Raw genomic sequence first — 22,832 nt, forward strand, 5'->3', positions numbered from 1 at the left:
GGTAAAACCGTGCTTGCCTACCACTCACCTCCCTTCTCGTACTGCCCCAGTTGTTGTGAATGGTTCTGAGGAATACGAGGTGGCAGCGATATTGGACATGGAAACGAGAGCAGGAACTCCTTACTACCTGGTGGACTCAAAAGGGTATGGTCCTGAGGACAGGACTTGGGAACCTCTGACCAACATCCATGCTCCTGTGCTGTTGCGACAATTCCATGCCTCCAGGGGTGTGGCGGAACCCTTGGGGGTGGATACTGTGATGCTCCTGACGAGTCGTGAATCATCCTTTCTTGTGACTTCAGTACAGAAGAGACGAGTGCCTTGTTTGCTTCGTTCCATGGCTTCCCCCTTCTATCATTACTGGAGGTTTCCATGGCGATGCACCGTGCACAGACGTTCCTGACTGCGCTGCGTTCCATTGCAGCTTCGCATTCCACCATAGCGGTCACGTGATCATTACGTGTTGTTCCAGCCGGAACACTCTGCCAATGGCATTTGTATAAAGCGTTCTCTGACACTCAGAACGCTGCTTCTGACTGTAGTCATATCCTTCGTGTATCCTGACTCCATCTTTTGAAGATCCGATTTACCGCTGTGTTCTGGACTTCCTTCGTCTCTCGATTCTGCTTACCTTTTTGACCGCCTGTTATTGAAACCACGCCTGTCCCCTAATTTTTTTATTTTTGCATTTTTGTATTTTTAAAGCGCTCACACAGCCCACGGGCATAGAGGCGCTGTTGCAGGAATTGTTTGTTTTTTAGTTGTGTAATTGTTTTTTGTCTTAGTTGCATATTTATAACACGCTTAAATACCCAGAGGTTTCTAAGTGCGGACCCAGGGATCGAACCTGTGTTGCTTCATGTCATCTTGCTTCCAAGGCGGGCACGTTGCAGCTGAGCTATCCTCCCGGGATTGATTCTGCTTATTGGACGCCGGCTGTGAAACCTAGGTGTATGGTAACGATCCTTGCCTGTCTCCCGACTTGGTATCTGCTTAGTGATTCTGTTTTGTTTACGCTGACATTTAGTTCTTAAGGTAACGAACATTGCTAGTTTCCTTATTGGCCTCTGCATATCGATACTGCTTTTTGCGCTGAGGAAGTCCGCTCGCACGGCAGCAAAACCTAATGTCCTCAGTTTGCTGCTGCATACTGATTCCCTCTAGCTGGCAACTCCGGACTCACTCAGCCCCTTACTTACTCCAGTCCCTACAAACCTCACCACATGAACTGTCCGTTTACATTTGGACCAGTTACTAAGGATCAGGAGTGCACTCTTCCAGGATGCTCTGCAGCAAGAAAATAGTGCCCCACCCCGATTCTAGCGCGTCCCTCGCGCCCTTCGGGTTTAGTCCCCTTTTCCCGTACGTTGTTTTCATCATGGTTTTTCACTGGCAACAGACTTGATTCTCTTGCACATCCATATATCTGGATCTGGTACGATCCATACTCCTGTCTCTTACGGTTAGTATTAGGTCTTCTTATTCCTCAGTGTCTGCAGTGGGAAGTAATACAAGTCTGTTGTTTTCTGTTCTTAGTGGGTTTGAACCGGGTTGGAGAGCTTGCATTACATCGCCCAGGGTCAGACAAGAAACCATTCCATTTAAAGTAGGCTATTCTTCCAATCTCTGTCCTACCTTGTTAACCATTGTTTTCCTGGGCTTAAACTGTCTTCTTTTTCCTTTACAGCCTGGGTTTACCAGCAGTGTTGTTCTCTCACTCTTTCGTTTGATTTACCCCTTTGATCCAGTGATTACTAAATCAGCAAAGGGGCGTATCAAAAGAAAGATCTCCTCAGTGAGGAGACTTGGGCTAGGACTAGCCCAGGTTATACAGTTACACAGCTTTGCGGTACCCGCATTGAAGCTCTGGCCTGGAAACTGGGTGAGTACTGACAAAAGCAAAGAGTCCACCGTCCTGTGTCAAAAGCCTGATTCCATCCCTTATGCTATAAACTCAACTAAGACAGAGAGGTGGTCTTATTGGTCGAGATGAATGGATCCCTTCTTCTGGACAACAATCCAAAGTTCAGTTCTGGGTGCAGCAGACAGAATTGTTCTTCTTCAGGAATATAAATCAAAACTCTCAGAAAGGTTCTTTGAGTGTATTCAAGCACAACACACGAAACAAAAGTCTTGGATGGTTCTCACAATGCCATGACAAGTGTCCTTTTTCTCTTGGCCTATAACAGATGTTTCACAAAGCCAAGGGGACACTTCCCTCCTCTTCATTCTTTCCACAATGTTCATCAAGGGGTTTGTCTCTCATGCCCTGGCCTTTCTTAAGCTCTTCAGGATGCCAAGAGGATGACTACCTTCTCTTGGCTGTCTCACAATGTTCATAAGACAAAGGGGCATATCTCCCTTCTCCTGGCCTTTCTCAAGCTGTTTAGGGTGCCAAGAGAATGACTCCCTTTTCTTGGCTGGTTCAACAATGTTCATAAGAACAAGGGGTATGTCTCCCTTGCCCTGGCCTTTCTCAAAATGCTCAACGGGATCTTCAGTTTTCACTTTATTCACAGTCTACTTGGTTCACTACCCTGCCAGGTACTGTGACTATGATCCCAGAGGCAATTCATCATTGGCTGTGGGTCCCAGACTCTTCTCAGTTCCCTCCTCTTGTACCTCAGAAGTTACACCTGGTTCACTATTCTGCCAGTCAGTCCCCCTTTTCTGGTCCCAATCCCTCCTTTTTAGTTTCTTACTTCATCTCAGATCCCAATCCCCATGTTGTATTGGTTTTCTTCTCTCCTTCAGGTCCCAGACCCCTTTGGCATAGGATTCACTCTCTCTTATGTCCCAGGCTCTTTAGTATTTGCTCCTTTGGGTCCGGGTCCCTTTTGGCAAAGGTTTCTCTCTCTTTTGGGTGCCCCCATAACCATCCCGGTCTTCCCACCCTCTTCTGGTGCTTACCTGTGTCTCGCAGTTGCGTACAAGCTTTCATTCCCCTGTCCGGCGTCTCCTGATCCTTTGAGGGACTGCAGTCACTCCCTGTGGCCTTTGCCTCTCCTCCAATCATTCAAGGGACTGCAGTAATTCTGTAGTGGTTCCCAAAGGCCTCCTCGCCAGGGACTGCGACGGCTCTGCACCAGCTCATTGCAGTTAGGCTTGCGGACATAGACATACCCACAAAGCCAAGGGGAGGAAAGTTCACAAGAGACAGGAGTGTAAGGATTCCTGCAGAGAAGAAAGGATAGGCAATAACTACAAACAGGCAGTGAACAGAAAGGGGAAGGGAGTACAAGTAATACAAACACGTTAGGTTTCCACTTGGGGTATACGCAGAATGGGGGAAGAGTTTCCCACAGGGCCAAGATAAACTCTAGCCTTCTGTGCTGGTTACTATTACAGGTCACCACTCATGGAAAGGAGCAGCAGGAGTAGGTGTCTATGGGCCTCATCACGACTTGGGCGGTAACGGTAATGCTAATAGCGCCGGATCACGAGTTCGGCGGTAATGTCAATCCCCATTCCCCATTGAGCCCATTTGGGAATGCCCCATTCCCCATTGGGCTCAATGGGGAAATTTCGCGCTAATACCGCCGGCGGATTTCCCGCCGGCGGTAATAGCGCGAATTTTCGGCGGATTTCCCCCCAGCTCAGAGCTGGGGAGAAATCCACCGAAGTCCTGCTTTGGCGCACCCTTAAATCTGGCGGTAATAGCGCTACCGCCGGATTTAAGGGTTACCACCGAAGTCGTGATGAGGCCCTATGTCTGGACCCTAAGGCATGAACAAGAAAATAGTACTCACATGACTGAAGCCTGTAAGGGTCTAGCCGGAACTGAACAGTGACTTTCTCATGAAATAGGAACCAGCAGACTGTATGGGACAGGGTAAAATACAGAGACGCAACAAAGGAAAGGGGCAGAGATTGCCTGCTGGGAAACTCAGCAACAAATTCTGAAGAAAAGAATTACACAAGCACAAGCACAAGTGAGGACAATAACAGTAACATAAATATCCAGGGAATGAATAGGAAGTCAAAGTGAGCAAGTTTCAGGACAGAACAGGATGAAAGAGGAAAAGCAGGGAGACAAGGATCTAAGTCAAAGGGTACAGTTGACTGGAACTGCAGACTATAAACTAAGGACCGGAATCAAGGAACAGTGGACTGAACTATAGACCAGAAACAAGAAAACTCAGGACAGAAACTCTAGACTAGGATATGAAGGACTGAACAGTAACAAGGAATTCAAGGAACTGTAACTATGGACTGGTGTCATGGTGCAGGCACCCAAAACCCTGAAACTGGTGGGGCCATCCCGGACTTTGGCCCCCTTCGGGGCTTATCAGGCCCCAGCCAGGCTCACCTGGACTCAGTGCTGGCTCCGCTGGCGCCAGGCTCATGTGGGTGGTAGTTACATGGTCCATTAACTTGGCTCTGAGAGGCTGAGCCATTCAGTTCCGGGTGTGGCCTGGAACTTCTTTACCTGAGAGAAGGGATACGGAGAAGAGGACTATTTTCTTGGAACTACTTGCAAGGCTATTTAAACTGCATCCAACAATCTGAACACGCTTCGTGTTATTCTGCACTCCTGCAGCGTAACGCTCACTGTGTCAGATCAGTTCTTGCTTCCTTCTGCCACGCCCGTCCAGAGTCTTCCATCCTTCGGCACCTGCGAATAGAGAATAACAGAAGTTATTTAAGCATCGAAGGCCTTACCTGCAGAACATCCAGATGTCCTCTCCTGCTTTCCCACGGACCGCCACATCTGCAGGACAGAACAAAAAGCATCCTCTCGGGTAGCTACTCACCTGATCGGTCAGCTCCAGGAACTTCATCGGACAGTTCTTCACTCAGCAGCGCGCCGCAGCTCGACACCGCCACATGGATCTTCTATTCTTCTTCCTGGACTCGCGCCGTACCTGTTGAACAGAAAAGGACAAACAGGTTAGTCGCACGTAGCAAAGGAAAGCTACAGAGGTGAACATTTGCGCGCCCAGCACAGCGCTATACTTACCGGCAGGAATCCTGAGCATCATTGTCAGGAGGGTCATCCATCATCCGAAGGTCGCTTTACGCTGCACCTGTAAGACAATAATGGACATTGGTTATCTTGAACAGAAAGACTTAAAGGCAGTCATTCCAAGCAGTTATTGGAATAGAGACTTACCTGCTTACTCCTGGGCCTTCTACTTCAGCAACTTCCTTCAGATCAGTGACGTAACTCGATCCAGGAAAGACCGAGAACAGCACCCCTTCCAGAGTGTGCAGGACGGAGAGCTCGCCCATTTAAAAAAGGAGGTGAGCCAGAAGAAGTGAAGGATAGACCGGTAGGAGGTGAAACCACTGACCAGCTCCCTTCGGTAGCTAATGTCTTGTTTCGACTTGCAGGCTAACATCTCCTGAAGCAAGGACTAAGGGGAGACGCAAGCTTTCATCACCAGCCAAGCAGAGCAGCATCAGGACAGACAACACTCTACACCATGAGCACGCCCCCGTGGAGACCAGGTGAGCGTGACAACTGGAATAACAAGGGCAGGACTGCATTCAGATAACAAGGACACTTAGGACTGGAGTCTAGGAAGCTAAAGCCAGGTACAACAGACTATGGGCACAGAACAAGGAACTGCATGCAGGGAACAAGATCGTTGGTGATAGAGAGCAAGGGACTGCAGACAGGGAACAGAGGACTGCAAGCAGGGGAGCATGGCTGCAGTGCAGGAAGCGCAAAGGTTCAGGGCAATGTAGGCAGAGTAGCAGGGCTGCAAGGCAAAGCGCACAGGGCACTGGAGCAGGAGCAACAGGACACAGCAGAAATCCATGGATCAAAACACAAGGGGCAAGGAGTAACGGCAATGCAAGAGCCCTGCGCTCCTGCAGGCAGCTGCTTAAATACTGACCTGCCCTCATATATCAGGATAAGCGCGTTAACAGTTATTAGCCCATAATCATTCTCTAAACCAGCCCTTAAATAGCAGGAGGGAGAGGTCCATCAGGACCGATTCAACTTGTTTATGGCCAACAGTTATTACATTTTTAACAAACTTAAAGCACCAGTGTTTATTTTCACATTTTTTGTTGAAAGTATACAGTACACACTTGTTCCTCTTCTGTGGGTGCATGCTACAGAAAAGACTCTGATAAATGTATCTACTTTATTTTGGGGGGACCCTGCTTCAGGCTCACATGTTTATGGGGCAGGCCCTACCTGTCGACAAATCCCTGGCCACCACTGAGTATACACTCTGTGCTATGGAGCAATGATGACAACACCACTGCCTTGTTTCGATGATCTGTTGCAGCAGATGATGCTGCATTGTCTGGGGCGAATTCTTATAGAGATTTGATATTGCAGTCAAAGATCCATGTCTCAGTGATGCAGGTGGTTTGTGGGCTTCTGCTGTGATAAAGGCCAGATATCAAACCAGCTTTAAGTGCATATGTAATATTGATGAAGCCACGTCTCCACCGTTTGGGTTATCTGCACCTGTATCTTGGCATCAAGAATGTGTGTTGTATGGGCTAGGTGACACTTCATTGGGCAAATCATTATAAGTGGTTAGAGTGGGGACACAGAGTCGTTCCTTTTGGAATAGTTAAATGGATGGAGGGGAAAGTGCCTGGGTGGTCTGATAGGAATGTTAGGGTGTGCGACTGGTATGAGTGGGGATCACATTTAATTATGAGTTTTGATTATATGAGTCATTTAAGGCATGGAAAATACTGCATGACGCAGGAGTGGTACTCTGATGAGTAGGGATCACATTTAATTATGAGTTTTGATTATATGAATCATTTAAGGCATGGAAAATACTGCATAATGCAGGAGTGGTCCTCTGCTGGGGCTCCCGGCTCCACAAAACCAGAGATAGGAGTAATGAATGGCAAAGAGGATGTTACAAGGCCTGGTAGTAGCCATGTAGTACCAGAAAGACTGAGGGGTAGAAAAATAAATGTGTCATCCATGCTGGAGTTCCAGCTAATACTGAGGCACATCTACTAAGTGGATGCCAGGGTACTAGATGGTAGAAACGTTGCGGGACAGCTTTTGAATCAAGACCACATTGTCTTGTATTTGCCTGAATAACTTGAGTAAGCAAATGCTTGAAAACATGGTCATTATTTTGATCTGAATTTTGTTAAACTTTCAACAGTTATAGAAGATGATGATGATGATTATGACGAGTCAGTTTCAATTCCAGAAAAATCCTACAAACTTGCCATAAAGCATCAAGGTAAGTAAAACAATAAATAAACAACTATTTGTAGTTATTGATAGATATTGTTGCAAGTTCACTAACAAACAATGTCAAAAGTTAGAGTGAGCGAACAAGCTGTACATGTAAATATTTGAGCACAAAAATAATAATACACAGGCGCACTTTTAATTAATTTTGACCAAACATGAACAGTTGTTCAAAGAAGTAATAAATTACAAAATAGCAAATGATGTAATACATAATTAAATCGTAGCACCCCATATCCCACCGCACCTAATCATGGTGGAAAAGGATCCTTATCTACTGTAGAAACGGATTCCAATACGGTCAATTCCACTTCTGAATTTTGATGGAAACCTATTGGAAACTAATGTAATTCTAGAAACCTTTATATTTTTTCAGCATGAAATCCCTGAAAAGATCCCTGTTTCAGCCAAACCTACAACCAGGAGCAATCCAATAAAGCAGTCTCCTCATTGGCTTCAAAACAATACATCCAGGTTTCCTTTAGTGCAGTTATACAGTGACTGCTACATATTCCTTGAAAAGGACAACCAAAATCACACTTGTGGCAGAACAAGTTCCATGCTACCTACCACTCTTTGTACGTTTTGACCAGCTATCCCTCTTATTTACTGTCCAGTTTGTAAAAATGACCAACTGTTGTCTGGGTCAATTACCATAATTTTGAGTCAATCCATCAATTTGGTTTATATTCGAATTAAAAATGTCTAAAAAGTATTTGAATAAGATCATACACATTTGACATATAAAGTCAACAAGACATGGTATTTCTCTTTTTTTCTAGATGAAGCAATGTATAAAATATGGTTTAAAATCAGACAGCAATGATCCCTGTTGTAACTCTGCAAGCACCATTTATATACTGTTCCATATTAAAGCACATCGTAATGCCTGGCATGAAAGTAGAAAGAATAAAGCAGTTTTCGTTTGCTTGAATCCCTTATTATTAAACAGAGGAATCAGTGTTCACCACCTCAAATCAATATTGCTATGGAAAGCCAAGTTCACACAATAATTTCTGAAGTAAAGCAAGAGACACAGTCAGTTTATTATATTGTACTGCAGTACAGTTACTTGCAGCATATCCATGTCTAAACTAAAACTAACAACTCCACCCCCGATGCATAAACCACGTCTTTTATACTTACTGATGATGGGGCTCTTATCAAACTACTGCATTCTGCCTTGAAGAAAGGTATATTCCCTGGAATATTTTAGGGAGAAAACTCCTGCTTCTCCATCATTTATGTCTCTTACCTGCCTCTGCCTCCAACCACATGACTTTTAAATCCTTCTGTAATTCCCTATTCCAGATGGGACATTAAGGATTACCTGCCACCTTCTCTAATACATAACATTCTGTGTATTTCCAAGTCTGGCCTTTGTCCTTCATATTGTTGCCTGCCGATGCCTGCCCTGCACTGCTTAGCGATGCTACGGCATTCCTTGCAAAGCCACCATCTATTCACAGTTCCAGCAGCCCTACTGGTTGCAACCTCGTAAACATGTTTGCAGCTACTTTTGTTTTCCGTGTTTAATGTCCATTGCCAAGTAGCTGATACTGTAAATGAATGAATGAATGTATATCCCGACCCAACAGTCCTCCCTTTTGCACTTCTTATTCAGCCATTTTTATTCTGTGGAAGGATAGCTTAGGGCTAATGCTCTGGTCTTGTAAATAAGAATACACTTAGCAGCACATGTTCGGTACACAGTCCAGGTAATATGCTTAGAGGCTGGAGACTGGCATAAAGCGCAATACAAGGAATCGATTTTATTTTTTTATTGCAAAACAAATGCATTCATGCATTCAATGCACAGTTTCAATTATGTCTTATTAGGAAGTGGGTCATTGTATTATGGCCTGTATTAATCCCATAACACAATGTCTAGACGTTTATTTTCACAAGCGCATCAAAATATATATTTATTTCGTCATCGTCCAAATTTTCATTATGAAAATGGTAAACTTGATTCTCTGGAGTTTTCCAGTTGCTTGATAGAAGTTTATATATGAAATGGTGCTGCATTAGTACAACCTAAACACAACATTAAACCAGGGACGTCATTTCACCAAAATGCCAGGGGTAGCAGAAGTGACATCACACGGCCCTTGACTCCTGATGACATCACAGGACGTGATGTCATTGCACCCCACCCTGAAGTGATTTCGCGGGAAGCGATGGAATATGACCTTTCACCCGTTGACAAAAGAGGACGTGTCATCACATAGCATTGTACACTACGAAAAATATGGTTACGATATCACTATAATGTGATGTACATTTCATACAAGAATGGATCGCCATATGTATCGTTAAGATCAGTGTGTATAGGCCCATATTACCAAATTACTGTGAATGCAAGCAGACGTCCATGACCAAATGATAATGATATGTTATTATAAAGCACTTACGCTTAAGCACTTTACATAGAAGAAATATACACCCAATATCACCCAACCTGTGTTGGTACCCATTTATCGACCTCAGAAGGATGGAAGGCTGAGTTGAGGCGTTTAAGAACAGACTAAATCAGTGACTCACGCCCTGAAGTGTGTCTGAAATAAACCTTTAATGAGTCTAGCAATTATTGTATAGAATTCCAGAAAGACACATTTTTTGGCATTCCTATTCTTTCTTATTTAGGGTCAGTGCTGAAATTGTTAGACTTGTGGCACTCCTGTTCTTATTGTTCTTCTTTTTTTAAGGGGCCTGAACAAGAAAGCTAGCCACTCCAGAATTAAAGAGCCACATGGTGCTGCCCACAGCCCAGGAGCTTTCTTTACAAAAAAGAAGAAATATATATATAGGTCGCAAGGGAGACCACAGAGGTCGCACTTGCAACCTCTGGCGACCCCCAAATGACGTCCCTGCATTAAACTGCAGTAGTTCCCATTAGAAGTATGATCATCATATCAGCTCCTAAAGAGTGAAATGGCTTACTCTTTATTTCTGTCCGTAATCCCAGACTCATCTGTGAGCTCTCTGGGCCGGACCTGGTGTTCAGCATTATTACAAATCTTCAACAACTGTTAATTCTTTTTTTTTTATTGCAACATTTAGTTTATACAAACTTTTTTTTTACAAATGAACACAATTAACTTCACGTTTCCTAAAATGTCCAAAATCGTATTAATATTCATACAAAAGCCCCCTAACTCCAATGTTCCTGAATGACACTCCCAACTGGAAACAATGCCACTCACATCAGAATCTTGTCCAAGTAATCAACCACTGCACAAGTTAGCTGTACATTATTTCCAGTGAGCATCATAAACCATCAGTCTTCCATGTTATCATTTAGGGGGGCACATTTTTTCAAATCGAAAGACCTATGTGCAGTCAAATCAAGATATTCCACAATCAAGAGTGTTTCGTTAATTCCACCAATATCTGCACTGATTATCTTTAGTGTCCTTATCTCGTTTTAACCACAACATCTCTTTTGTTTTGTAGGAATTAAGTCGTAGCCTCAGGAACTGGTCACGATGATATCGTGAATGAAATTTTTTAAAGTATTTCGGTAGTTGTTCAAGGCCATTTGCAGCAATTCCGATATATAGTGATGTTGCTAACATGCTACGTTGTTCGCTATTTTGTTTTAAATTTTTTCTTTGCCAATTGTGGATTCAACAGAACAGTTTGTACCTTTATGTCGGCACACTTACGTATGTTTATTATTTTATTCGCCCAGGTCATCAAAATACCGGGCTGAGGGTTCTTCTTTGATGGAGCTAAGATGCAATAAACTGGAGACGGACTAGTTAGATACATTTTCCTCAAGGCAGAAACAGATCTCCACAGAACAATACCAGACACAAGTTGGGCGGTAGCCCCGGCGCTATTAGCACTACCGCCAAACCCCCCGCCGCTATTAGCGATGCATCACGGGTTTGGCGGAACGGTTGGTTCCCATTCCCCATTGGGCCCATTCGGGAATTCCCAATGGGTAATTTTCACGCTATTACTGCCGGCGGATTTCCCACCGGCGGTAATAGCGCTGAAAATCGGCAAATTTGCGGCGGATTTGCCCCCAGTTTATAATATTGCACTGATTGCATAGCGATTTGGACAGCGTTGGCTTTGTATGTGAAGATAAAATGGCGGCACCATCAGTCAGTCTCCTAGAATCTAAGATCCATCGACAGTAATGTTTCTTTTCCCACATAGAGGTTTAGCTGGCCCCAGGGTAAGGATGGTTGTGGACAGGATGAGTTCCTAATGCTGATACACTTTAAGAGAATTTTATATATCAGAAGAAATCTTATGGTTTGTGAAAATTAGAAAGTAAAGGATATACAATACTGGCATAAGGATCGCGAATAACCATTCAGAAAACATACGCCCAAATATTCAAAATCTGGGAATCTGGCAAAAATGGTTAGAAAAAACACAAACTTGCCACCATCTCCAACTTGGACTAAAACAGCAGCCACATAGCTCGTCTCCCATTAGGAACCCGGGGGCATATTACAAGCAAGCTCATTTTAGCTGGGGGTCGGAGGGATGGGGGGGGACTCTGTCCCCCGCGTGTACCCTCGACTTGAGCCCTGGCAATCACCCCAGCAGAGCCTTACGAACATTCCTAGACACGTTTAGTTTTCTTTGCCATTACTTTCCAAGTAGTATCACGCTTTACCTTTACTCCATCCTTGGTGTAATCCCCACGACAACACGTTAACCTTGTTGTATCCGCTCTGCGTCCCGCTACGCGGTGACGCAGGGCGTCTAAATAAATAGACCAGTTTATAAATTCTTTCCATAGCATCTCATGGTTTATGCTATCAAATGCTTGTCGCATGCCCACAAAGGCTAGGAAAAGCTTGTTCTTCTTTTTGATGGCTTCTAGTTTCAGTAAATTTAGTAACATTAGATTCACTTCCGTTCCCACGCCCTTTGTAAAACCAGTTTGCCGACAGTCCATTATCCCAACATCCGTGGGCCACACTATCATTTTTCACTGCAGAAAGGTGGCGAAGATCTTTCCAATAGTATCGAGGAGAGTAAGTGGGCAATAGTTGGACGGATTGTCCCGACTGCCCTTCTTAGCAATCGGTATTATTACCGTAGTTAACCATGACTGTGAGAGTCTCTTCAATGTCGAAATCGTTTTAAATAACGTTTCTATGAATTTCGACCATTGCTCTTTATTTGCCTTAAGCATTACATTCGTAAGGCCGTCCGGTCCTGCGGCTCGTGAGTTTTTTAGCTGTTGAATTGCGAGAGCGATATCTTCGGCTGACTCGCATACATTCCATCAGCCGGGGGCACTCTAAATCGTTTGTTGTTTGTGATGGTGTTAAGCTGTGAAACACTACAGCAAAATGTGTCCCCAGGTCTTGACATCATTGCCTCTTGGTTCAGTGTACCTTTATTTAAGATGCCACATATTTCTCTTGTCTTATGGCTATTAATGAGCTTCAGGATCAGTTCTGCACGCTCTTGATCACGTATGTGGGCGAACAATTTCTGCCAATTACAATATTTCATCCTTTGTTTTTTTATGGCAAATTCAGGATTGCGCCCTAATATTTTTTTAAGAAGTCTGATATCTTTATGTAAAAATTGTTCTGGTCACATGACTTACAGATGCACTAAAGATATACTTGTTTATCTGAGATCTTCTTTTTGATTGATGAGTTTTGACTTTATGTGCATCATTTATTTTGCTAGTTGGAGACAGCGACAGTGACATTATGCTGTTTCTTAGTCTGCTGATCTGGAGAGCGTTGGTGTTCAGCCTATTTGCTCCCTGGTTAATCAACAGTGTTGCGCTATACTGTTGAGATGGAATCGCACAAGGTATGTACCATGTCAGTTTCATCACATCGTGGTCGCTGTTTGATGTTTTTAAAATATTTAACAGGGCAATTTTGTGCCGCATATAGTTTGAGGTCCAGATATAATCTAGGGTTTTGTGACTGAATTTGCGGTGCCATGTATAGCTTGGTGGAACGTCAGCTTTTACATTGCCATTTAACATTTCACAATTTTGCATTTCTACGGCTAGTTTCCAACGCTGACCTCTACTTGCTTTTTCCGCAATCCTGACTTAAGCCAGAGTACCCTTGTTTGTTGTTATTCTCAAACCAGGAATAATTCAGGTCACCACAGATTATAATTGATAAGTAGATATGCCTGTAGATATCTTGGCTGGGTTCCAGTAAGTATTTATGAGTAAGATTTGTTTATCTTGCTTAGAGTCTTTTTGCCTTAATTGCAGAACGGTGCATTGTACAAAGATATTCGGATTTTCTGTTTGTATTATGTCCCACCTGTTGCTGATTTTCACCATTGTTAATAGGCCTCAATAAGTAACGCCTAAGTGATTTTTTCCTGCTGGATTTAGTCAAATTGAGTAGCCATCTCTTATTGGAACTTAGCAAAGCCTTGTTTCCTGCAAGAACATGGCAAAGTTATTTTCTAAAGAGAAGGGGAACTCTTTAAACAAGTAATGAAATCCTCTTGTATTGCACGAAATTAGCACACATGGAACATCCTTTTGAAACTGTAATAGCTAGTCTTTCTGTTGGCTTTTAAGTAGAGGTTTATTCATCTTCTCTACATGTGAAGACTGATATTCATCGGTCGATGTCTCCACTGGTTTGATGTTTAGCAGCTTCCTCAGCGTGTTTCGTCTGTGTTCATTTGCAGATTCATTGTTGAATGGAGAAGTCTGACTCTCATCTCGAGATCTGTTCTCATCTTTTTCAACTGAGAGATCGAATCCAAAAAAGAGAAAGTCATCTCTGGCTGCTAACAATGTGTTTCTCACTGCCTGGGACTTGATGTGTAGAAGTACTTGATTAGAGCATGCCTCCGTCACGTATTCAACAATTAATATATCTTCCGATGTAATAGTGTGCAGCGAAGGAATGTTATGCAATAATCTCATAATATTGCCTCTGTTCAAATTTACATCGTTTCCATCCGATAAAATGTTTTCTACTCACAGTTTCCAATTATTGTTTGATGAATCAGATTTTCGGACAGGCGAGTCATTACCTATTTTTTTGGTTTATTTTTGCCGCTGGGCAGTTAATTTTGGATTTAAATTGAAAGACACTTTGCCCGCCTTTCTTTTAGCTCAGTCGACCGTATCTCTTACCTCAGGGTTTTTAATGTCTCTAGCCGCACGAGATTCATCGTGTAACTCCACAATGCAATTTCTCTTGTTTGGAACAACTTCAACGCCTACTTTGTGCGAGACATTAGGATTGCTTATCGGAAGCAAATGACTGGGTCCTGAGGTCCTTTCGTCGTCGGCTACGGTGTTAGAAACAACCGACTCTTCGTCGGTATGAACAGAATACGTTGATAAATCACATAAGTCAATGGAAGCTGATGGAGAGCAGATGGATTGTTCCTCAGATTCGACTCTCGCTCGTTTATTCGGATTCAGAACTTGCTTCACACTGGTCGACTCCTGCGGTTTGTTGATATTATCACTTTTTGTTTTAATCGAAGGTCTTTTAGATTATTCATGCTGGAACAGCCCATATTTTAGTGGAGTCGATAGGTTCCTTACAAATTGCTTTGCCTTATTCTGGCCGCATTCCTTTTCGCCATATTTTTTCTTTTTAATTATTGGTTGTTTTACGGGCGCTGACACTTTCACTTTACTTAGCACCATTTTGGCAGAACCAGTGAATATCCTGAAAGTTATCATTTGTTTTTTCTCTGAGTCTTCCCCTGAAGGAATAATGCTTGGATTTTCTGTTGTATGTGAAAGGGACTCCACAGCATTTTTAGAGACTGCCAATTCTAAGCTTTTTGTGTTGGTCTTCATTGATGCATTTTCATTTTGACCTTCGTTTGGATGAATAGAGACTCGAGGGACAGCCATGTTGACCAGCACTGCCTCGGCAGCGTCTGTTTCAATATCAGAGGACTTTGTTGACTTGTCTTTAGATGTTAAATCGGAAATTGTTTTTTCAGAAAATCGCATTATTGATTCTATTTTCGTTTGATTCTTATTTCAAATACGGTTTGTTTTTACTGAGGACTGCCATTTCTCTGCATTTTTGCACATGTCATTTGACGGGTTAAATACGTTTCCATTGTTGTGTCAAAGCCATTTCATACATTCTAGAGTTGCGTCCATTAAGTCAGCCTTATCTGCTTGGTCTCTCACTGCAAGATGCCCTTCTCTCTCCAGACGTTGTTGAAGCATTTCATTTAAGCCTTCCATATGTAATATTTATGCGTACAAATTGGTCCGCATTGCTCCTTGATCCTTTAAGGACTGACTCATGTCTCGTATAGCTTCATGGATGGAATCAATGCTAATGATGTGGCTGCTAGCACATAGTTATGAATTTGTTTTCCCGCAGCTATGGATAAATTCGATTTGCTGCTATGATCAGTGTCGACATCCTGTGAATGCAAATTCAGCTGTCTATTTGATTCACTGGTTTCTAATTTAGACAAAATTATTATTTTGAGAGTCACAATGTGGATTCTGATTCTCAGTGTGATTATTCACGACTTGGGTGGTTTTTCCCAGTTTGTTTTCAGCTATTTTATCCAATACAGCCACGAATTTAATTTGTGGGATACTGGTCCGATTTTGGTGGCGCGTTGGCATCGATGGTACCAAGCTTGGAGAAGCTGTTCAACTGGAATTATTTTGTTGTGCCTCGGGCTAATACTTGCAGGTAACCTCGTAAAGCTTTCGCTTAATTGCTCCCTGATTAGTAAGAAGTCTGCTTTCAAGCATTCAGTTAGGCGAGCTTCACGACCAGCCAAATCTACCAAGTTTGATCTCATGAGTGTTACATTTGCAATGTTCTCGGCGGGCACAGCAGGTGTAGCAGGTGTGGTAGATGAGGTCTTAATTATCCTTTGCACATTCACTATAGGATTGAATGATTGGGGCTTTACTATAGGACTGCATGAAAACTCTGCGTTGTGGTCCAACTGATCTTTGTGTGTTCCACCTGTTTCATCCAGATTGTCGTCTTCATAGATCATTCACACATTTTTAGATTTCACAATTTTAGGATGGAACACTTTATCATCACGTAGAAATGTTTTTGGGATCGTTGGTGTTAAAGATGGCAAATTCGCCTTCAAATTTGCATGATTTTCATTTCCTCCGAAATGAAGTGACTCTAGATAAACATAATTCATTGGTCTTTCTGCCTCGTAGACCAGTGTTAAAGTTTTCGTAGAGGTCACTGGCGACTGAAAGACAAAATCATTTTGTTCCGTACCATTATTGGGAATTTGAATTTCTAATAATTCTGTCAGTAACATCAAACGGAGATTGGAACAAAGCTGTGTCTATTTCAACTGACTTAATATTCGGCTCAGCAATCATTTGTGTGTTTGCTACTAGTGTCTCAGCATTATACGATTTGGAGCCCGACACTGTAGCACCATATATGATCGATGAGATAATGTTATTGCCATTCAACTCATTGATACATGGCTCTGCCAATGTCGAAAGACGAGGAATTTTGTCCCACTGATACGCCTTCGGACACGTTTACCTCTGCTTGTGTTTCATGAACCTTGTCAGACTTGTTTCGATGGCGATGCTGTAGAGTCTTTAGCCAGGTCTGGGGGCCAGGCACCGCCGCCATTATTATCACGCTGCTTCCCTCCTCGTAAACCTCCAGTTCCTCGAGTCCCGATGCGGACTGAAACTCTGCGTGGCACTCTGCACTCGCAAGGGGTTTTTAAGGAGGAGTTTCCTGCTTAAAGGACCAGTGCCAATGTTAGAGAACACAGTTGCTGCAGCTCCTCTAACCGTACAAGCACACAACCAACTGATGCAGACTGAAACTCTGCTCGGAACTCCTGTTAATTGAGGAGGTTCTGAGCATCGGAGATGGCAATATCCCATTCCTTTTATTCAACTGCTCTTCAAGCATTCAAATGAAAAATTTCATTACTGATAATGCTCAGTGCATAAACGACTCGCAGTTTATTGCTGATGACATCACTGTTTGTCACCTTCATCCCAGATATGAGGTAGGTTGCCTAATCAGCCCAATGTGTCGCTAATGGCTTGGCCCTTGTACACATTCCAAGCTACAATTGCAGAATTTGCTTCGTTCCACATCGATCTTCCAGAACTTCGTTCTCATGATCAACAATGCCCTCGGCTGTGCTAGATGTTTGGTTGCACCCTTGTAACAGTTCGGGAAGTGTGAAGGCCCCTAAGAATCACACAAACATAATGTGAACTTTTAATAGTGTTGATCCTAAATCCACTTGGGAAGGGCAATACATGGAGGTTTAACCTGCTCAACTGCAGATGGGATAAAACCTAATAGATAGTCTATTCCACAATTCCTACCATGCCAGGCTATTATGTGTCTATTTTTCCATCATGACCACCTCCTCAGCATGGTAATAGACAGATTAACAGCTTTTCCTAAATATTTCTTGTTTTAACACAGTATTTCTGTTTCAAGAACCTGAGACATTGCACTCAAACTGTGTTTGGGGATATAAAAATATCAAAACAATACTAATTGGTAGCAGGCGGTACTTAGGGCCTCATTATGAGTTGGGCGGTATTCCTGTGATGAATCCACCAGAATACCTCCCTACTGAATTACCGTTACCGCACCTTGGTCCGGCAGAATTACTGCCAGATTGCAAGTGGTGTTGGTGGTGTAAATCCCAATTTTGTAAGAGAGAGTCCATAAGACTCTATGGGACTTTTTTGGCAGAGATACCGCTGCCGGTTTTTGTGGGGTAGGTCAGAGGATTTATCTCCAGCATGAGGTACATCATCAACTCCAGGGCCATACTTGTATGATATGATATGATATGATAGTTTATTCATATAGCGCCTATACACAATGTGTTTCAAAGCGCTTCAAGGCAAGGAAGGGAACAAGGGAAAATACAACGGCATTCTTACAGGCCATGAACAGTAAGGACGTGAAATTAACTATCGTACTCGGCCTGACGACATTTCAGATAGTGCAAGTGCTAAGACATAGATAAGGAAGGGAGGGGGAGAGTGGGAAGGAAATTGAAACAGACAGGCGACTACCGTACTAGGCCTGACGACATTTCTGGTAGAGCCGGAGGAAAACAAAAGGTGAGGGAGAGGGGTGCAGAAAGAGACGGGAGGAACAAAACAAGTGACTATCGTACTAGGCCTGACAACGTTTCAGATAGTGCTGGAGGGAGGGGGCAACAGTAAGGGGATAGGGGAGCGACAGACGAGGTTGCTATCATAGTAGGTCCAGGGACAATTCTGATAGAGTAAGTGCATAGAAGAAAGTAAGGGGAGGAGGGGAGGAGATAGGAAAAGGGAGAGGGGAGGGGAGGAGAGAACAGAGAGTAAGCAGTCAAAAAGAGTGGAGAAGCAAGAGAGGAGAGCGAATACAATTGCAGAAGTCAATAGTAACACATAATGTTGCAAGCCAGGATACAAGATGAAGATGGAACAGCATGATTCAGGGCCACCATGAGTACAAGATGCAAAGGAAGTCCAGCATGAGAGTTGAGAAAGGGTGACGCACCGTGAATCAATGAAGTCCATAAAAGTAAAATCCAGCATTGGCCACAAGACGGTGATGGTGAAACCAGAATGTATCAGGACAGACTCCTGTGTGCAGGAAGGGGGAGGAGGGGTGCACAAGGGAAAAACATGGGAGGACCAGAGAGGGTGGGGATGGCCTGTTGGGACAGATGGTGTAAACACATGTTGGTGCATGCTTACATGCTGTCTTAGCAGGGGGTCGGACCCTGGATCCTCCTGGTCCGAACAGGTCCAAACAGCAATAGCCCTTTTCTTTGACTGCCCTTCACTTTGGATGCCCGGGCGAGAGACACCCTTCATCTAAAAGAGCAGGAGGAAGAGGCAGGGCTAAGAAGGTGGGCGGGGCTTAGGCCAGGTGACCTAGATCCACTTACACCTGCTCCCCAGCTGCAAAGGAAAAGAGGCTGGAGGGCTCCTTAAGTAGGGAAAAGAGCGGCAAGCAGAAAGGCACCAGGTGGGCGGGGCTTGCTAAGTGGTGAAAAGGAGTGGCAAGCAGGAAAGCACCAGGTGGGTGGGGCTTACTAAGTTGTGAAAAGGAGTGGCAAGCAGGAAGGCACCAGGTGGGCGGGGCTTGCTAAGTGGTGAAGTGGTGAAAAGGAGCGGCAAGCAGGAAGGCACCAGGTGGGCGGGGCTTGCTAAGTGGTGAAAAGGAGCGGCAAGCAGGGAGGGAACATTGGCAGCAATTCCATTACCGCCAATACCTTCCAATGCAGGCTTATCACATTGTGTACTGGTATACACCTTCATATAAATATAATGTCCAGTGGAGCAGCCTGGAAGATGGCTGCCTAGCTGAATAGCTCTGTGTGACACCAACGCTAATCCGACAACAAAGGCAGTTTCTTCACATCCTTGCATCTATAATTGCTACCACACGCTGCTGATAGTACGAGGCACGTCTGTCTTAAATCCTGGAAGGAACCGAAGTATTGTGAGCAATATATGGCTTCCCGGACTGGGCAGCTGCATTTTGTCAGTTGGGCCGGCCCTTGGCTACGTTGGCCTGCTGGGCGAACCCGCCTCTGTTACGAGACCCGGCGGGAGCCTGCGCCCACAACATCCCCTTACTGCTGTGTGTTGCCGCTACGGAGGTTGCTTCCCCCTGTTTGCAGAGCTGACCCCGAGCAATGGACACTTGGGGTGCCGCACAGCCTGAGCATTGGGGCCGCATGGCGGCACTAGGCTCCACTCAACATCCTGGAGCAGGGAGCAGGGAGGTCGGGCCTGAGCTGCGTGCTCTGATCCTCTCAGGCGCCCCCTGTGGCGTCCGAAGCTGCATTTACCCGGGCTCACTGGTGACCGGCTTCCTGGTCGGTGGAACACTTCAGAACCTCGCTGGGCACGACAGGAGGGCCCACAGGGAGCCGGTGGCCCTTGAAATTGACCTGGGACGCTTAGGCCAGGCCGTGGGCATGGGAATCGTCCGGGACCGGCGCCCTGCCACAAGTAAGTGTGCCGGCAGGAGGACTACAATATTACCGCTGCTGGGCTCTGCCGGGCCTTGATCCACTACCTGTGCTGCATCGGCGGCCGCCCGGGCCCCCTCTGCCAGCACCTCACCGGGATATCACTGTCGTGGGGTGCGGATTCACCCGCTACTGTTAACTGTGGGAGCATACGTGTTGTGGCGGTGGACGAGGACACCTGACTTCACCTCCGCTCTATTGCTGCCAGTGAGGCCCCCGATTGCCGCTGCTGCCGACCTGCTGTCCATCAACCAATCTCTTGACCCCTACCTGAAGGGTGGCCTGCGGCTATCTTGGGTGAGTACCCTGCATAGGCGGAAACCCCCTTTCATCGCTGGCATAATTCTACGTTAGGCTATAGTCCGTAGCCACACACAAAGCTTCCTCCTGGCTTGGGATCTGCCGCCGCGGCATACACCACGCTTTTGGAGTATGCTATAATTCTGGCATGCCATGGACAAATATATTGGAGGCCTTGCTGTTCCGCTACGCACTCCCCTGACAGACCTGCTGGGCACTGTACTGTATAGGCATCTGGGAATCTACCTAGACTACCTTCTTGCCACCAGACACCCGACTCGGAGCACCTACCCACTGGCTTTAATGAATGAACAGTACTTACATCCGCATTCTCTATATCCTTTGTGTGCGAGGGTATATGGCGGGGCTAACTAACCCCTGCGTTACACACACTGCCATTAATCTAGAGGGCCTGGTTAGGGGACTCGTAATATCGTCATACAGATCACCCTCACTCATGAGCTGTTCTGTTAGCTCCTTGCCGTTGGACAACCATTACGCCAACTTCCACTCAGCGCCTCTTGCCCTGCTGCAGCTCTGGCACCCAATCCCTAACAACACCTGCTGGGATCCTCTGCACCTTGGGCGGGACGCGGCCTTGTGGGTGGGGAGGAGTACCACAGCTGGAGGCTGTACACCCGACTCCAACTGCACTGCTGGTCACACGGAGATGTTGAATAGATTCCGGGGCGTCAACAGGGTCCGCTTCATGTACAAGGTTGCTAAGGCGACACCTAGGCCGTAGCTGGGTCATACCTCGGCCAGCCAGGAGGATGCTGCTACACCCCCAGATATACCGGCCCCCGATCTCACCGCAATGATGGAATTCATGGCTAAGAGCTTCGCCTCCTTCCACAAAAAGCTAGATGAGATAAACGCAAACGGTGCGTCACTTGAATATCAACTAGATCAGGCCGGGACCAGGATCACGGAAGCCGAGTCTAGAATTGGAGCTAACGAGGACGGAATACGTACCCTTCAGGATACTGTTGCCTCCCTTACTCGTGACATGAAGTTTGTGAAAGCGAAATGCGACGATTTGGAGTCTAGATTGCGCAGAAACAACATTCGAATTATAGGGATTCCGGAGAATGCTCTCAAAGGCTGTATGGAGCTAGCGATTGAAAACCTACTTAAAGAACTATTGGACAATCCTGAGCTCCTTCTTCACTGTTGAGCGTGCCCTCCGCGCTCTAGCTCCACGACCTAGACCCGGGGATTTTCCCAGATCCATCATTGCTAAAACTTTAAGCTATAGAGAAGGAATCAGGTCCTCCGTCTTGCCCGGGAAAAGGGTGAGCTGCGCCTCGGCTCCCAAACGATCAGAATCTTCCCCGACTTCTCCGTAAGTGTGCAGCAGGGAAGACACCAATTCACTGACGTGAAAAAGATGCTAAGGGAATGAAACATCCCCTACGCAATACTGTTTCCAGCGTGTCTCAAGTTCACCTTTAGGGAGAAGCTATACTTCTTTACGGTCCCCGACAAAGCAGTGAAGTTCATAGAGGCACATATACCGCTCTATAACCCTGCAGATGACCCCATGGAAAATGACTGACCAGGAGTAGACTGCTCCCGGTCTGCCTGGTTCTTGAGAACTATTATCCTTCGGCGTCTGTGTTGATAGCAGCATTGGCATTCGTGGTTTCCCAATTGTGTGTGATAATGGTGTATTGAATCATGGTACGCCCTCAACATGTGGGCTGTATGAGGGGGTCCCTTGAATTCATCAGAGACTAGTACAATGAGACACAAGCTGATATTGATTGCCTATTGATATACTGTGTTGGGTCTGAAATGTCTAGAAAAGGATGGTCTTTTGCTGGATGGCACGACCACTATTCTCTTTTACTTTTTCTTCTTGAGAGGTGAATTTGTGTGGTGGCGCAAACCGCCTGACATGTGTACCGGTAGCAGTACTCCACTGCTCCTAAGTTGGTTGCATGGCAGCAGTGTACCGCACTGTGGCTGCAATGGTTACTTTGGAGGTTCTGTTATGTGCATGCCCCGGTTGGGCCTGCAGTACGGCTGGGCCAAGTTGGTTAAGGTCCACTGGTACTTGTATGAGGGGGGGAGGGATGGGACACTGCCAATTGGAATAGGGCGGTGAGGGAGGAGGGAGGACTTGTTGGGGAAGTTATACTAAAAACAGCAGGGGCGAAATGGCTCTACGCATTACGGAGGGTCGACACAGTGGTAACATTGATACTGGCATACTCACACAGGCCCACACTTGCTGGGATCTACTCTAGGGTAATGGGATGGCTATAAACATAATGGGCCTCATTACGAGTTTGGAGGCAGCCATGCCCTTAAGAAGGGCATGGCTGCCTCCAAACTCGGGTCCGGGTCTGTGGTCCCTGAATGG

At 45.3% G+C, this 22,832-nt stretch overlaps 1 protein-coding gene across 1 annotated transcript in view; it reads left to right on the forward strand.

Moving 5' to 3' along the window:
* Positions 1 to 22,832, forward strand: part of LOC138467288 (uncharacterized) — a 5,113,521-nt gene that overhangs the window by 1,578,048 nt on the left and 3,512,641 nt on the right. The window contains exon 9 of the mRNA XM_069607285.1: positions 7,098 to 7,178. Within this exon, the coding sequence (XP_069463386.1) occupies positions 7,098 to 7,178 (81 nt within the window). The remainder of the gene's footprint in view (positions 1 to 7,097; positions 7,179 to 22,832) is intronic.

Source organism: Ambystoma mexicanum, chromosome 4q, assembly GCF_040938575.1.
Source record: "Ambystoma mexicanum isolate Mex_15411 chromosome 4q, UKY_AmexF1_1, whole genome shotgun sequence".
NCBI lineage: Eukaryota > Metazoa > Chordata > Amphibia > Caudata > Ambystomatidae > Ambystoma > Ambystoma mexicanum.